We start from the raw sequence: 18,590 nt of genomic DNA on the forward strand, positions 1-18,590 counted from the left end.
GAAGTTGTACATGTCACATCAACCGACCCCTAATGGGTTATGAAGGATCAAAGTTACTCTTTTTCACAAAACTTGGAAAAAATGGGGATTGGTAATATAGACATGTGGAGTATCATTTTATGCCATTTTGAGGTTTCTGATCATGAATACGATCATATTCTGATATTTGATTCATTGAGCCACTCCTACAAGGTTAAAAATAATATGTATAATATATATATATAGATATAGATAGATAGATAGATAGATACTTTATTAATCCCAAGGGGAAATTCACATACTCCAGCAGCAGCATACTGATAAAAAAACAATATTAAATTAAAGAGTGATAAAAATGCAGGTAAAAACAGACAATAACTTTGAATAATGTTAACGTTTACCCCCCCGGGTGGAATTGAAGAGTCGCATAGTGTGGGGGAGGAACGATCTCCTCAGTCTGTCAGTGGAGCAGGACATTGACAGCAGTCTGTCGCTGAAGCTGCTCCTCTGTCTGGAGATGATCCTGTTTAGTGGATGCAGTGGATTCTCCATGATTGATAGGAGCCTTTTGAGCGCCCGTTGATCTCCCACGGATGTCAAACTGTCCAGCTCCATGCCTACAATAAAGCCTGCTTTCCTCACCAGTTTATCCAGGCATGAGGCGTCCTTCTTCTTAATGCTGCCTCCCCAGCACACCATGGCGTAGAAGAGGGCACTCGCCACAACCGTCTGATAGAACATCTGCAGCATCTTATTGCAGATGTTGAAGGACGCCAGTCTTCTAAGGAAGTATAATCGGCTCTGTTTCTCTCTTGAACAGAGAATTACGGTAGCATTGGCAGTCCAGTCCAATTTATCATCCAGCTGCACTCCCGGGTATTTATAGGTCTGTACCCTCTGCACACAGTCACCTCCGATGATCACGTGGTCCAGTAGGGGTCTAGGCCTCCTAAAATCCACCACCAGCTCCTTGGTTTTGCTGGTGTTCAAGTGTAGGTGGTTTGAGTCGCACCATTTAACAAAATCCTTGATGAGGTTCCTATACTCCTCCTCCTGCCCACTCCTGATGCAGCCCACGATAGCAGTGTCGTCAGTGAACTTTTGCACATGGCAGGACTCCGAGTTGTACTGGAAGTCTGATGTATATAAGCTGAACAGGACCGGAGAAAGTACAGTCCCCTGCGGTGCTCCTGTATTGCTGACCACAAGGTCAGACCTGCAGTTCCTGAGACGCACATACTGAGGTCTGTTTGTAAGATAGTTCACGATCCATGCCACCAGGTATGAATCTACTCCCATCTCTGTCAGCTTGTCCCTAAGGAGCAGAGGTTGGATGGTGTTGAAGGCGCTAGAGAAGTCCAGAAACATAATTCTTACAGCACCACTGCCTCTGTCCAAGTGGGAGAGTGATCGGTGTAGCATATAGATGATGGCATCCTCCCACCTTCTCCTGGTATGCGAACTGCAGAGGGTTGAGGGCGTGGCTTACCTGTGGCCTCAGGTGGTGAAGCAGCAGCCGCTCCATGGTCTTCATCACATGTGACGTCAGAGCGACAGGCCGGAAGTCGTTCAACTCACTAGGACGTGATACCTTCGGCTAATTCGACACAGAGGCTGCAGGTCAAGGGGAAGGGGAAGCGTGACGTCAGGAGTAGGGAGCTGGGCAGGTTTTAGAATGTAATTTGCCTCCGCTTAGCTAGCGATAGCTGTTTGTTTATTGATTTTTAAAGTTTATCCTGTTTCACTACTACGCAGGTGGAGCCACATGGGACGGCTAGTATATAATAAATGTCAAACATACGCATGTAGAGTATCATTGTAGACTATTTCAAGGTCAGTGATAATATGAATATGATTTTATTGTTTGATTTGTGACCCTTTATTAAGAATCTAGTCCTCTATGGACCTCTATCAGAGGGTGAAAAATGACATGTTTCTATTACAATTGAAAATATTTAGACTTTAAATATGTAAATCGAAGCACACATGTTAATATTTCTTAATTTGACACAACTTTTCTTTTTTATTATGTACTTCTGCCTAATGAAGTAAATCATTACATTTCTTACGAAGGCCTAGAATGAGGGTGGCTTGAACTAATTTGGACCTTTTTTTTATTTTGAGCTCTGGGTAAATATTTAGTGCATATATACAAAGATCATCCAAAATGTTTCTGCACTTTTTGGTTCTAAATCATTTTATGAGTTAGCTTGCTGAGCCTTTATGATATTGTAATCTTTAGCGTCTTGTGGATTGATAATCAGACTTTAAAGAAACTTAAGATCACATTTATGTGTTCATTGTGTGGACAATGCATCACCTCATCTAAGAGTACTGTATATGAAAATCACACATATTTAAGTGTTCATTATGATGACAACATATTGTCTTGAACAAGAGTATATTAGAATTCTGCACATTTAAGTGTTCATTATGAGGAAAACATATTGTCTTAACAAAGTGTATATGGAAATCATTCACATTTAAGTGTTCATTACGAGAACAATGCATCACTTTGCCGAGGCATACATGAAAGTCAAACACATTTAAGCATTTATTATAGAGACAACAAATTAGCTTGGTGAAGTGTGTATGAGTGCATAGAGATTTTCAAAACTGATAGTACAAGCGTGACTGAGTGTTCAGGACAGTCGTGAACATCAACCATTGATAGGAAGAGGGATAATGCTGGGGCAACAGAAGTGTAATGACAGATGAAATTCCACTTTAGCTAGGCATCATTCAAGGATTAGGCAGTTCTTGGTGGTTGAGTTTCACAGAGCGGTGCGTAACTTGCTTTGCACTCAACCAACCAAAGCTTCTAGAAGAATTAAAAAGCTTATAGACTGCTGGGGCAAGCTTACAGTATATTGAGAAATAATGAATATGAAACATAAATTAAACAAACTTTGAAATATAAAGTGCAGAAAAGTGTCACTGAATCCATATATAAGACATTTTTTTCTAATAATTCAAAAGCTTGTAGACTGCTGGGGCAAGTGAACTAAGAATCTGGAAGTGTATATTGAGAACGAATGAATATGAAATGTCTCTACCATAAATTTAAAATCTTTTAAATATAAAGTATGGAAAAGTGTAAGAAGAATCTACATACAAGACATTTTTTACTAATAATTATAAACATTAAAAATTTGGTGACAGAATTATGATGAACCTGAAAACATTATGGATTAATGGATAAATTTAAAAATCTTCTCTTAGTCATTATGCAATTCTATATATATATATATATATATATATATATATATATATATATATATATATATATATATATATATATATATATGAATAAGCAGCCTTTAAAATCCTTCATAAGTGAGTTTTGCAGTCCTTTTTATGTCACCTCTGAGATTTTTACATCAGCACTGCATTGTAAAGGTGTCCAACAGTGCCAGCAAGAAAATGAAAGAGCCCACAGATGAAAGATCTGTTAGAATAGAGCACTACTTATTATATGAAGGTACAAAAAATGTGTCAGTGTGATCTGAATTAACAGGTCTGCATTAATTTTCTAATTATTTTTAAAACTTCCATAACCAATGGTGATTATAATTCCTTATATTCATCACATTCCACATCAGTCTGTGAGGGAGGAAAAAAAAATTCACCAAGGAGAAGACACAGAATTCTGTATTGCTGTCTGGTTGTATATGGAGATGTTTGTCCTTCATTCATAATTTGGAGAAAAACACAAAAATACAAATAATTGAAGTAAAAGTTGCATCCTTAATGTATTACTTTTTTTAGACATTGGTCTCTGTATATTACGCACATCAGAATCAGTTCCTTGGAGAGTCCCAGTCAGGGCTTCTGATAGAACGGTCCTTACGGATGACGCTGCATTTGTCAACCTCTGGGCTGGCTACTTTGAGCAGTTATTTAAAGATGATCCTTCTGGTAGGACGTTGGATATCTCATAGTCCACGGTTCTTGAGGCTGATCCTCAAATTAACTGTGAACCACCCAGTCTCACTGAGATTGCACAGGTGGTGAACCAGCTGCGGGTAGGAAAGGCTGCAGGGGTCTGTGGTATCTGGGGTGAACTTCTCCAGGCTGGTGGTAAGGCTGTCCTCCTGGAATTGCAAACAACATTCATTTGGGAGACTGGCATAATCCCAACTGACTGGAAAACGGGACTTGTCGTCCCTATCTGGAAAGAGAAGGGTGATCGCCTGGATTGCGACTACAGGGGGATAACACTGCCCTTGGTGCCAGGTAAGGTCCTTGCTAGGGTCTTCCTCAATAGGATCTGTGATGACTTACTCTCCTGCCAGCGACTGGAGCAGTCTGGTTTTATGCCTAAGAAGTCTACTATCGACCACATCCTGGCACTGAGGGTTTTCATTAAGCGCAAACAGAATATCAGCAGAGTTTCTTTGTAGCCTTTGTTGATTTTCGTAAAGCTTTCGACTCGATTGATTGACTTTCTGGGATCTCCTCATGGTTTCTGGATATCATGGCCAGCCTGTACACTGGTACTGTGAGTGCTGAGCAGAATGGAGACAGAACCTGTGTGTTTTTCCCAGTTGATTCTGGGGTTCGTCAGGGTTGTGTTCTTGCTTCTACTCTGTTCAGTGCTTGCATGGATTGGGTGTTGAACAAGGTCATGGGTCCATTGGCTGTGGGGCATCTGTGGGCGAAGAAAGATTCACTGATCTTGACTTTGCTGATGATGCTGTGATCTTCACGGAGTCAATGGAGGTTCTGATCAGTGCTGTTGAGAGACTGAGTGAAGAGTCTAAGTGTCTGAGCTTGCGAGTGCCCTGGGTAAAAACCAAGATCCAGGCCTTTAATGACCTCTTAGGCACAGCCATCAGCAGTGTGTCTGTCTGCAGAGAAATTGTGAACCTGGTTGAAAGGTTTACTTACCTCAACAGTGACATTCATGTCTCTGGTAACTCTTCCTATGAAGTCAGCAGAAGGATTGAGAGAGCATTGGGGTCATGAGGTCGCTGGAAAAGGGTGCGTGGTGCTCCTGATGTCTATGCCAAATGACGAAGGTCCAAGTCTTTAGAGTCCTGGTGTTTCCTGTTTTGGTATATGGTTGCAATCCTTGGGTACCGCTGGTTTGACTTTGTGTTGTTCACGGAGTCCTGAATGAGGCACATTACCTCCATTGTGAGGGACCGTCAGTTAGAGCACTATGGCCATGTGGCACGATTCCCCAAGGGTGATCCAGCTTGCAGGATCCTCATTGTTGAGGACCGAAGTGACAGGACCAGGACAAGTGGACGCCCACGTAACACCTGACTCTGGTAGATAGATGGTCATTTCTGGAGGGTTGGACTTGACCACGTGTCTGCCTGGGGGGTTGCCAACTAGGATCCTGTGCAGTTTGTTGTGCGGTGGGTGTGGCAGCACGCTGTACCAGTGCATGCTCCCCAGTCTCACCTGACTTGGTGTCTGTATATCAATTCACTGAATCTTAGGCCAATTCTAAAATGTTTAATAACAGATGTTTAAAGCAAAATAATAACAATAGCACTAGGTAGTGGATTATCAAAATAAAAATGAATTCTCATGACCTACTAGACTAAGTTGAGCTTGCCTGTTATGATTTTAAAGTTCAGTAAAGCTTAAAACTTAATTTCGAACAAGACCACTACTATGTAAATACATAGGCAATCCAAAAAATGACCAGGAATAGAGCCTATCCTGAACAGCATCACATAGAAAGATTAGATCAAATTCAGTCTTCGCTTTGCATGTAAAACAAACATCTCAATATAATTATGGGTACATGCAGGGTACAAACCAGTTTTATAGAGACATGCACTCACTAAACAAATTTTTAGAACCACTCTCCTAATACTGGGTAGAGCCTCCTTTTGCTCTCAAAGCGCCCTCAGTTCTTCATGGTATGGATTCCACAAGATTTTGGAAACATTCCTGTGAGATTCTGGTCGATTTTGACAGGATTGCATCACACAATTTCTGCAGATAATGTCAGCTACACATTCACGCTGCAAATTCCCTGTTCTAGCAAACATGCATTGGCATTCACTTCTTCAGAAATACAAAGTATAAAAGTCTGTTTTGTGCGCAAGTCTGCAGACTGATGGAGTATTGCTAAGTGCCCTGTCTTTTTTCTCTCCAGTAAACTGAAGTTTTTGCCCATTAAGAATTTCAAAAACGTTTAAAAAATGCTGGAAATATTTTTATTCATGACCAAAATCAAACAATTTTTCCAAATTAAAAGAGTGCAGTGGCAGACAAAACACAATTTTCTTAGGTTAAAATAAATACATAGAGAGGACACTATATAATAATAATGTGAATTTCCCCTTGGGATTAATAAAGTATCTATCTATCTATCTATCTATCTATCTATCTATCTATCTATCTATCTATCTATCTATCTATCTATCTATCTATCTATCTATCTATCTATCTATCTATCTATAATAGATTGATTGACTTTACTGTATTTCTTGCCATTAAGACTGATAGATTCCTGTGGCTCTTTGTCAAGCTGGAAAGAGTAACTAAATGATAGCAGTAGTGGTAAGAATGGCCTGGAGAGCTTTCACATGCTAGTGTCTGTGTGCAGTGCTGAGATTTGACAGTGTGCCAGTTATAAAGAATGCCATAGACGTTCTTTAAATGTATTTTCTTAGCATTGTCATCTTTAGCTTGGACAACATTTGACTCTGAGTGAAAATGCATTCATAACTTTTCTCTGGACAAGAAAATGGTCTTTTAGGTTTGGTATTTCTTGTTTAATGTGACTCATATACTGCACAAATTCTTTGAAGCACAGATGTGAGGAGAAAAGAGTATAAGAGTCGTAAATACTAGACACACACGTCCAGCAATGGTGTAGCACTGTATTTAAAGTTATCACTGTGATTCTCGTCGCTCGCTTGACAGTTTTGATTCCTAAAATTCTGTTTTTGCTTTGTTGTTCTGGAGTATTCAGTGTTGCTCGATGTAAGGAAAAGATGAATTTAAAAGATTTTGGCATTAAGTTGCAACATAACAAAATGTGAGAAAGTGAAGTGGTCTGAATACATTCTGATCACACTGTATGTAAATATTACAAAACACAAGAAGGAAGAGATGATGGTTATTGGACAGAAAGGTGGACAATTTCTTATTTTGAATTTGAATGCCATTGGACAAATATACCCCTCAAAATGTGGATGTAGGAATTACAGACACTTAAAGGAAAAACAATCTGTGCCTGCCAGACCCAAAACACTTTTACTAAATGTTATTGTGTTGCTTTATCTTTCAGAATCCCTTTGATTTCCAACATGAAAATTAACCTATTTTGCTACTTGTATTTGTTCAAATCACAGCTACAGCAGCTCCTCATATAAGGTAGCTAATATGCTCTTAGGAGCTGCGGGAGGCACTAAAGCACATTTTCAAAGCTTTACTGTTTTTTAACAGTTTTTTTTTTTTTACAGCTTTTTGTTGTATTCCGAAAGCCTAGAGTTTATTTTATGAAAGTACAGAAATGACGGTCACTCGGCTCTATTCAGGCGACAGCGATCCAGGAGTTGTTTAGTTAATATAGTATTGTAGATCGATGCGCAGGTATATATAGACATTTGAGAATGTGTTCAATATCGCTGACGCAGCTACAGAACTGGGAGGGATTTCATCAGTTTGGGCTCTGCGAGTCAAGCCGGAGAAACACACATAGACACGCACACGCGGCACAGTGTGACAATCTGTGCATAAGCGTAATAGCCTGTGTCACCTTACGAGTGGCAGGAAGGGCTCGGGGAGTTAAACTGGATTTGAAATAAAAAAAGGAAATAAGAGGAACACTCATCAAAATCACGATGGCAACTCCTTCCAGTAGCGCGGAGGATGTTAAAAACAGGGATGTTAAGTCGCGGAAGGATGACACAGAAGACGGGCAGCCTGAAGCCAAGAGAGTAAAACTGGGAACCGGCGAGGGAGACACGAGCCTTTTGGAGATGGAACGCCTGTGTGGCAGCAGGAATGGCAGCTGCGCGAAACTGCAGGTTCAAACGGCGTCAGCATCGGCGGCAACTGGCGACAAGAAAGCTGTAGCCGACATTTCAGCTGCGACTGATGTTAAGGTGAAGCTTCACGGTCTCCTGTTTTTTTAAGCGATTGTGTTCACCGAGGTACTTGTGCGCGAGTCACCCTAGGGACAATGTCTCTACTTTTTTTGGTAGGAGAAGACGACCTGCTGGAACATATCTGTCAATTTCAGGAGTTTGCATTGTTGGCTGCGCCCCCCCCCCGTGATTTTTTGTATTAGTTCGTTTTGAGTTGCCGGTGTCATGCATTCCTGTGTTGCCGAAAGGTGCTGCTACGGTTTAGTGCTCCATATAAGATAACCGGCAGCAAACCGGTGAGAATGTTTGAATTATGCTGCATTTGCATTTGAAGCAGTTGTGTACCTTTTGGTTTTCCTAATCCGGCAGTATTTGAGTTAATCTGTTCCATTTTGGCATTAAACTATATGCAGAAGAAGAAGACAAAACTCGTAGTAAGGGCTGAACTTAAAACATCACGCCTTGTTGAAAGCATCTGTGTATACTGTTTGTGAAGGTGTGATGGCTGAGAAATAATGCATTAATAGTGCAAGGGTTTAAAACACTAACGTTCAGCACTTAAGGTGGGCGATTGTTCCTTCCAATAGTATTGGAATCGAGATAACTTTTTTTGGGAATACACATAAGTAGGTGAACTCTTGCTGGCACCTTTATCTGGTGAAAAAGTATTAGAACTTTTGAGTCTCATTGTTAAATTACTACTAATACATTACACTATTTAATACAATTAATGGTTAAATTATAAAGTAGTTTTTGTTTTGTCAGTGGGAGTACAGCCCAATTGAAAGGGACCTCTAATGGATTGTAATCCCCTACAAGGTACCACTTTGTGAAGCCAGTGTTTATCTTCATGGAATCATTGACAATATATTTACTTTGTGTAAATTTAGTTTTCAGCTTTAAAATAATAAGTAACACAAGTCTGCAAAATTAAACTAAAAAAAAATGTTTTGTTATTTTTATTTGCGGTTATGAACATAATAAAACATGTAATTAAAATGTTTCCATCAAATCGCATTTAAGTACAAAGTTGAGTAGAAAATGTAATTCAAATTTAACAAATCACAAACTTTATTTATGCATAAAATATTGTTCTAAGTCAGTCTGTACCTGAACATATTTAGCGAATCTAATGATTTTAAACATATAGGTTAAGACAACAATATATTGACTTACATATAACCTCTCCAGTTTTTTATGTTTGTCCACTTTTTCTGCTGCATCCCTTTGAATCATCCAGCAGTTATCCGCCATCATACTGACAACCCAATATCTCTGGAACCTTCTTTCCATGTCGTTGATATTCTCATGGAATCTTTCAGCCTGCTCTTCACTTAGTGTGAATCCAAAAAGTGAACTTATAAGACTCGTGTTACAAATGAACGCCTTAAACTTAACTAATACATTTTTCACAATTTCTTCATCATGTGGAGCTTCATTGTTACCTAAAAACTTTTAATTTACTTCTTTGAATAATACTCAAGCCACTTGTTCAAGGTTGTTCATGGCACCATCAAATTCTACATTAGAAATCAGTTTTCTAATGTCAGGTCTGGCAAAAAAAAAAAAATATTCTCTTTCAATTTTGCCTCAGATAAACCCATCAACATAAGGCAGAAACACATCAAGTAGCCTCCATCTTTTGGTAGGGCTTTGACAGACTGCTTCATTAAACCAAGCTTAATATGAAGGGCTTGTAGCAGCACTTTATCTGGATGTCATCAAGCTATAGTTTTTTTCTATCTGGCTATTTCTTCCATCTCTAATATAAATTCTTGGCTCTGCTGTCCCACTTACAGAAAAAAACCTGGGAATTTTGTGTGGCCTGACTACTGACAGATAAACAGAACTTTCAGGTCCCTGCACATAAAAACCAAAGGTGCTCATTGTTAATGATTTTTCTCAAGAAGATTTACAAAGCTTTAAAGATAGATTTTAATATTAGAAATATTCAATTCAAACAAAATTATAATTAAAATAAAATATTGATATTTAATGAATATAGTGCTAAAACGATATAAAAAAACTATAATTGACAGCTAAAAAATGTGTTTCTGTGAAAAAATGTTACATAATGGAGAAATATGGTTTACATTTTTTGAGTTCAGTGCTCAAAAAATAACATTCACATTAAATATCAAAACAATTTTTTCAGTGTATATCTGAGTTATTATTTAATACTATAAATATGATTAATGGTTTGAATTTAAAGTAAAGTCAGTCAGTCAGTCATTTTCCAATGTGCTATATCCTAACACAGGGTCATGGGGGTCTGCTGGAGCCGATCTCAGCCAGCATAGGGTGCAAGGCAGGAACAAATCCCGGGCAGGGCGCCAGCCCATCGCAGGGCACACTCACACACCAAGCACACACTAGGGACAATTTAGGATGGCCAATGCACCTAACCTGCATGTCTTTGGACTTTGGGAGGAAACCGGAGCACCCAGAGGAAACCCACGCAGACATTGGGAGAACATGCAAACTCCACGCAGGGAGGACCCAAGGAAGCGAACCCGGGTCTTCTTACAGCAAGGCAGCAGCTCTACCAGTGCGCCACCTTGCTGCCCTAAAGTAAACTTTTTTATATTAACTGAGCTGTGGAAGTATAGCTCAGTTAAGGGGACTCCTAATGGATCGCAATCCCCAAAGGATTCCACTTTTTGTATTTTCTCTTTAAGGAACATTTGGGAAGATATTTATTTTAGTGTTCATTTAGCTTGCAGCTGGAAAACAGTAAGTAATTGTACGTTTGGTATTGTGTATCCTAAGACTACATCCTTAAAAAGGTTGACTATAATGTGAAATTAGACTACTTTTTCAAAATTTTAATTTTGAGGTGGGTGTTCTTTATTTGGGAAGCTAAGTGTTTAAGTCTGTTTAGGTTACTTTGAACAAATTTATAAGTGCATATCTTTCTTGTTGTAGTGTTGTCCAAAATCAGTCAGTTGCATTTCCGGTTGCGTTCTTTGTATTTACAAATCAAACATTCGTAGTACGGTTTTTCAGTATTTATCAAATTGAAGCATAAGTAGGTTTTAAGTGTATTCCTCAGATTCAAACGCTGCTTTGAATTTCACCTTTCCACTATCTTAACCACTTGGGCACAACCTTTCACAACACATATGTCCACTTTTTTAATTTAATGAATTAATGCTGATGACATTCCAGGCCAGAGGCATAAAGTACGACTTAGTTCAATCTGAAGCAATTTTGCTGTCATGTCATTGTATGAAAAGATTAAATGTAGCTGGAATACAATTCTCTCACTTTTCCTTTCCTGCTAAGAAAACAACCGTTGATGATGTATAATTTGAAATAATGGATTACATTTATACATTTAATTATTCTGAGCTGGATTAAACACTCAATGCCTAAAGCAGGGGTCTCCAACTGCAGTCCTGGTGTGCTACTGTGGCTGCAGGTGTTGTGGAAAAAACTTTCTGTGTCTTCAAAAAAGGCAGATATGGAGTCCAGATGAGAACGCAGAACAGCTCATTATTTGCACAGAGTTGTGCACAAATGTCTCAGTCCATGGATTGAACAGCCTTTTAGACTTTATTTCTAATTACCATCACTTTATTTAATACATTGCATTATCTGACTCTTAATATGCAGAACTTTATCACCTCCTCCAATCAAGTAAAGTCTCCAGTAGTTTCTGACTCTTGTCGATTCTCCCATAAAGGAATAAAGGAAAAAGGGAACGATTGAGGGATCTAATTCTTAACAAGCAAGTCAGTTAAAAGGAAACAGAAAATATTTAATTGGTAGCCAAAACAGCAGCTGTTGCAGCCTTCCAGGAATGGAGCATACAGTATGTATTTCAAGATTACATTTTTGAGATGACTGCCTGTAATGTGAGTACTATTTTTTTTTAAAGTGAACAGTATTTAATTGGGAAACATAACTGTTTCAAGTCTATTTAGGTTACTTTGAACACATTTATAACTGCATTTCTTGCTGTGTGTAATGATAGCCAACTTCAATCCTTAACTGTAAAACAGCTGGTTGAATTTTCAGCTGTGGTCTTTGTCCTTACAAATCAAAACCTTATTGTACAATGTTTCAGTATTTCACAAATTGAAGCACTAGAAGGTCTTCTTCTTTGTCGACCGCTAAATGTCCATACCAGTTACCCGCACAAATGCAGCTGTCGTCTGTTGCTCCTCCAGGCCACCAAATAATTTTATCCTCAGAGTTGTCTGGTCATCCCACTTGGCTGATCTGAGGACATCATGGTGGTGGCATCCTTAGAGTATGTGTTCGCTGTTTTTTGGGCCAGTGTCACAAGGACATCTGTCTGTCTGGCCAACTTTCAGTTTGTTATGCATGTGGACATGCATTCTTCTGTTTTCTATCACCTGTTTGGCTCTGTTCAAATGGTAGTAACTGTCATTCTGGTCCAAGTGTGGGTGCTACTGTTGCAATTTCTTTTGTGTCAAGGTCTTGATGATGACCTTTTCCTCATAATATTGTCCTGGTCCAGTTGACCACTTTCCTTTGCCAGCCTCTCAGCTGTCTCATTTCCATAGATTCTACACTGTGCAGAAATCCTCTAGAGTGTTAAATTCACCTCTGTGGCTAGTTCTGACATAGTAGATTAGAGTGTATGCGGTTTCTCGTTGCGGGGTTCCTTAATTGCACTCAGCCCAGAAAAGAGCATCATTAATCATGACCACTTGATGGCGTTATTTCATCTTAGTGTTCTCTATCATGGATGGCTGTTGCTGCTGTACACAGAGCTTCTGTGGGTATGAGATCTAGTGTCCATTAAACCTAATGTATACTTCTCCTCCTCCATCTTCTGTTACTTCAGAAGCAGATCCATCTGTATACAATGAGTGTGCATCTATTTGTCAGGGTACTTGGACTGAATGTACAGTACTTCATGGTCTATGATTTCTTCTCAGGGTCACATTGTGCTCCTTTCTTTCCAATGCCTGGGATATCTGGAATGATGGTTGGAATATCCAGGAAGAAATGGTTGCAGACTTTGCTGTTTTTATAGGCTTGTGTTTCAACAGATGAGGGTCACTGCTGTTAGTGAATGAAGCCTGTATCTTTTGAGTCTCCTTTTGGTTGCCTTGGTCATTCATTCAGTCATGGGGTGGTTCTGATTGCCCTTGAAGTTTCATGCTTGGACAAGCATTTTTATATTTTGGCGATCTCAAAGGGGTTGCATGTCTGTAACAGTCTCCGGTGTGGTGATAGATGTGCTGCACATGGCTCCTGTCATCATTTTCATGGTATGGTTCTGGAAGTTAAATGTTTTTCTCTGATTATAATATTGCTGGGAATTGCACCTTCCATTTAACTTCACCACTTGGACACAAAGCTTCAGTCCACTTTGTACGCAGCATATGTACATGAATATGTGAGGTGTTAAAAATAAAAAAAACACATGTCCAATTTTTAAAAATGAATCAATTAAGAATTCATAGATAGATAGATAGATAGATAGATACTTTATATATACTTTATATATACTGGAGTAAAAACTAACTTGCCTTACCACTGCAATCAAGAAGAAGACAGTCCTTGTGTATAGTTTGGCAAAAAGGATACATTTTATACATTCAGGGTTTCTGAGCTGGATTGAACACTCTGTGCTTAAATGTTTTTTAAAGTGTGGCATATGCAGTACTTTCAGCTTATAAACAGTTCAAATTTTAAATTTAAAAATTTCTGTAAAAGACTGTTGTTACTGAAGTGGCACAAACTGTTTTTTCATCTTCATAGTCGAGATGTTAAACAAAGCAGTAATATGCCTGTGGACTGTAAGTCAATAGTTATATCATCAGACCTGCATTTAAAGGTTATAACATGATATGAATAATTAAGGTATAGATTCCTTTTATTGTTTTATTCATGAGTGTATTTTAAGGAACATTTGAGCAGTGCACTGAAAAGTGTTCAAATCATTTTAAATAATAAAAAAGCAATATTCATCTTCATTTGTAGTATGTGGCATAAGTGAGCAATTGCTAGTGCCATAAGCTGGCTGCCTGATGTACATTCTAAGTCAAAATTAAGCAAAGTTAATTAATTATCTTTAAATGAACATTTTAATAATACAACAAACTAATGTGTTTTCACAGTTTTCTAAGTGTGAATATTGTAAGTGTAGAGTACGTCACTATTTTGGTTAAATAATGTTTTTTTAAAGATGCATTTTATACTGTATATTTTTGTACTTAAATATGTATTCAAAAATTAGTTAAAACTACTTAACATTTTATCGTTTTATTTTTTTTTCATAAAAATACGTAGGCACTGGGCAATAAATATTAATCTTTCCATTTCCTTAAAGCCAATTTATTCAATTCAGGGTCATTGGAAACCAAAGTCCATTCTAACATCACTATCCACAAGACTGAGCACACAGGGGCACCGATGGAAACTTGTTAAGGGCAAACTTTACACAAATGGACACCCCATTCCTGTTTAGCTTGGCTTATTATCGCTAACACCCAACAAGTCCATCCATCCATCCATTTTCCAACCCGCTGAATCCGAACACAGGGTCACGGGGGTCTGCTGGAGCCAATCCCAGCCAACACAGGGCACAAGGCAGGAACCAATCCCGGGCAGGGTGCCAACCCATCGCAGGACACACACACACACCAAGCACACACTAGGGCCAATTTAGAATCGCCAATCCACCTAACCTGCATGTCTTTGGACTGTGGGAGGAAACCGGAGCGCCCGGAGGAAACCCACGCAGACACGGAGAGAACATGCAAACTCCACGCAGGGAGGACCCGGGAAGCGAACCCAGGTCCCCGGGTCTTTCAACTGCGAGGCAGCAGCGCTACCCACTGCGCCACCGTGCCGCCCCCCAACAAGTCTGAATGTAGATTTCTGGAGGTGATCGATGACCAGCTCTCCTTCACTTAACATTTTGCAAATGTCTCTTGGACTTGCAGTTCATTATATACAGCATCCACAAGATCCAACCTTATCTGACAAAGTATGCAGCACAAGTCCTGGTCCAGGCTTTGGTGATGTCACATCTGGACTACTGAAGTTCTCTGCTGGTATGAGTACCACCATGTTTCACCAAATTGCTGCAGATGATTCAAAATGCAGAGGCATGTCTGGTGTTCACTACTCATTTCAAATCACTACATTGGCCACCTGTAGCGGCACATATTAAGTTCAAATCCTTGATGCTTGTCTACAAAGTAGTCAATGGGTCAGCACCTACATAAATGGAGGCACTTGTGCGGTCCTCTGCTTCTTCTCGACTACTCAGATCTGCTGATGAACAACATCTGGTGATGCCACCTCTGCATGGCAGTAAATCTCAATCCTGACCCTTCTCATGTGTAGCTGCTAGCTGGTGCAGTGCTCTGCCCACCTCCATTCAAAATTCTGACTCCCTCAGTGTGTTTAACAAGCTATAAATATATATATATATATATATGGAAGAGAAGGTCTGTGATACGGTTTGCATATTTGCAGTTGGAGATCCACGAAGGGAGAAAAAAACGAATCACGTATCATAAAATAGTTTTATTCCTGAGCTTTCAACCCCTATCAGGGGTCTTCATCAGAGGATAATGCGTAGACTTACAAGAATCAAAGGCAATATATAGCAACACATTCGGGGGGGGGGTGACTGGAGGTGACTAAGTCAGTATGATCAAGGGGGGGGGGGTTGTATAGTTTAATTATTGTGTACACAATAATTAAACTATACAACCCCCCCCCCCCCCTTGATCATACTGACTTAGTCACCTCCGACCACTGAATGTGTTGCTATATATTGCCTTTGATTCTTGTAAGTCTAAGCATTATCCTCTGATGAAGACCCTTGATAGGGGTTGAAAGCTCAGGAATAAAACTATTTTATGATACGTAATTTGTTTTTTTCTCCCTTCGTGGATCTCCAACTGCAAATATATATATATATATATATATAAATGGTTAAGGATACTAGAAATTGCTGAAACAACAAATATTAGACAGTTAGTCACCTTCTCTTAGATTGGTAACCACAAATTACATTGAATAGTACAGTCCACTGTTCAAAGGTAAGCATATTTTTATCTAAATTCATGACTTACAGAATAAAGGAAGGCTCAATATGTATTTTTGAATAGCACATTCATAATGTTATAAGAAATAATAACTATTGGAATAGATAGATAGAACCCCTTTATTTGTCCCTACAGTGAAATATGGCTTTTTACAGGAGTGTTTTAAATAAATAAGTACATAAGTAACACACACAAAGGTCTGAACCAACACCAGAATGACAAAAAAGAAAGAAAATTTAGACAAAACCTCTGACTTGGCAGGCCTAGTGCCAGTGAGGAATTGTGAAGACGTATTGTTGTTGGGGCTCCAGTCGTGTTTCATAGCACACTTCTGCTGAATGATTCGTCCTGAACGTCCTCAGCGTTAGGGTGTCATAGAGAGGATTTGCAGCTTTGTTCATAATTGCAGTAAGTTTTGTTTTAATTGTCTCCTTTGCTACTCCTCCAGGGGGCCCAGAGTGCATCACATAACTGAGCCTATCTTTTTAATTAGCTTGTTAATTTGGTAGGCCTCTCTTGAAGTGATCTAACAAGCCCAGTGCACCACAGTATGGAAAATCACATTGGCCATTACAGAGTTGTAGAATATGTCAAGGATGTCACTACTCACATTAAAGGAACACAGTCTTCTAAGAAAAAAGAAGCCCGCTCTGCCCTTTCTTATATAGTTCCTCAGTGTTCTGAGACCAGTTCCAACCTGCCATTGATATGGACACTCAAATACTTGTAGGAGTGCACCACTTCTTCATCCACTCGCTGAATAGTTTCCAGTCATAAAGGCTCTTTGGTGCAATGAAATCAATAACCATTTCCTTGGTTTTGCTGATGTTAAGTTGTAGACAATTCTTTCTGCATTAAGAAACAAAGTACTCCACCTGACTTCTCTCCTCTGTGTCATCCCTCATATCATTACACCCCATAAGTGCAGAATCATCTGAGAATTTCTACAAATGGCATGACCTGGTGTTACTGTATATTTATAGTCTGAGGTGTACAGTGTGAAGAACAAAGGAGACAGGACTGTTCTCTGTGGTGCTCCGTCGTTACATCCATATCAGAGACACAGTTCTTGAGTCTCAGAAACTGCGGTCTGGCCGACTGATAGTCCATTATCCAGGACCCCACAGGCTCATCCACATGCATATCTCTGAGTATACTCCTTAACAGAGATGGCTGGGTGGTTTTGAATGCACTGGAGAAATAAAAAAAACATAATTCTCACTGTGCTGCCAGCTTTGTCCAGGTTTGAATAAGCCTTGTGGAGCAAACAGATAATTGTATCCTTCAATCCAGTCTTTGTCAGTTAGGCAAACAGCAGTGGGTCCAGGTGGTCTACCACTCACATAGTCCTGCAACAGTCTGTAAAAAGTCTTCATTGAGGTGAGATGCAAGTGCCACTGGTGTTTAGTCATTAGGTGAGGAGGTGCCTGCCTTTTTTGGAACAGGAGCATTTATCCTATTTATACATTAGGAGAGCCTTGGAGCATTGTCACGGTTGGTCTTTGTGTAATTTTAAATGTACTTAGTTCCCTGAATCTGGAGTAAGCTGAAGGGTATCTAATTTGGATCCATGTTTACATTTTGCCTCAGGGTATAACATTTGCATGCACATCATTTCTTAGAACTACAGTACTAGCTTCTTATTTGAAACTCCATATTACCAGAAAATGCACAGCTGAAATCTTTTGAAATAGCCTTGAATTCTTAGAACCAACTTTAAGGATAAACCTGTATTCTCCTGTCAGCAGATGGTTTAAGTAGAGATTAGTTTATTAAGTTTATTTATTCCAACATGTATATTTAGTGTTTTTAAATATAGTGCTAAATTCAGAAAAAGGCCCAAATAAACTTTTTTTATCTGTACTCTGCAGTGAATTTCGGTCTAGCAGATTCACATTTTACATAAAACTCTTCACATTATGAGTGTCTTGTTGATGTTATGATTTATGCTGCTATCTCAAAACTCCAGGGCACGAGCTTTATTCCTGACCCTGTCACCATCTACTGTATGTGGTGTCTCTAGGCTCTACCTGTGTTCCTGGTTTTGCACCAGGGCATCTTAAGTCTCAAAGACATTCATTCATTTGTTTATTAATTAATTAATTAATTAATTCGTCCATAATTAATTAGTGTTTGTAAACTGCCTTTGTTTTTAGTGAGTTTGAATCTGTGCATGAATGTGAACTGCAATGGACCCGACATGACTTTTATGGTTGGCTCCACTTTGCATCTGCTGTTGCTGGGATAGGCTTTGGGTCCTGGCTGGATTGTGATTGAGAACATGGGTTCTGAGAATTAGTTAATGGATGGATATTCATACAGTATGGTTTGAATTAAAGGTATCATTAGTTTATATGTTTACTACATTTAAATTTATTTTATAGCTGGAAAGTAGTTTAATACAAACTTTACAAATCCATTAGGGATTATTTTACCTTGATCATAGTGTGAAATATTATGCGTAAGAATGGTCTTCTTTTCAGTATACCATTTAGTATGCTAGATCTAA

General features: G+C 39.0%; 1 protein-coding gene across 13 annotated transcripts in view; it reads left to right on the forward strand.

The window, feature by feature from the left end:
* The first annotated feature begins 7,679 nt into the window (after positions 1–7,679).
* The window catches only part of rbfox1 (RNA binding fox-1 homolog 1), a 2,603,746-nt gene continuing 2,592,835 nt past the window's right edge, over positions 7,680–18,590 (forward strand). For 2 of the 13 annotated variants that reach the window (XM_051933405.1, XM_051933409.1), the window contains exon 1: positions 7,680–8,057. In XM_051933405.1, coding sequence (XP_051789365.1) covers positions 7,794–8,057 — 264 coding nt within the window. In that variant the 5' untranslated portion in view covers positions 7,680–7,793. The remainder of the gene's footprint in view (positions 8,058–18,590) is intronic. The other 11 variants (XM_051933407.1, XM_051933406.1, XM_051933432.1 and 8 more) reach the window with 11 other exon arrangements.

Source organism: Erpetoichthys calabaricus, chromosome 11 (assembly GCF_900747795.2).
Source record: "Erpetoichthys calabaricus chromosome 11, fErpCal1.3, whole genome shotgun sequence".
NCBI classification, from domain to species: Eukaryota; Metazoa; Chordata; class Cladistia; order Polypteriformes; family Polypteridae; genus Erpetoichthys; species Erpetoichthys calabaricus.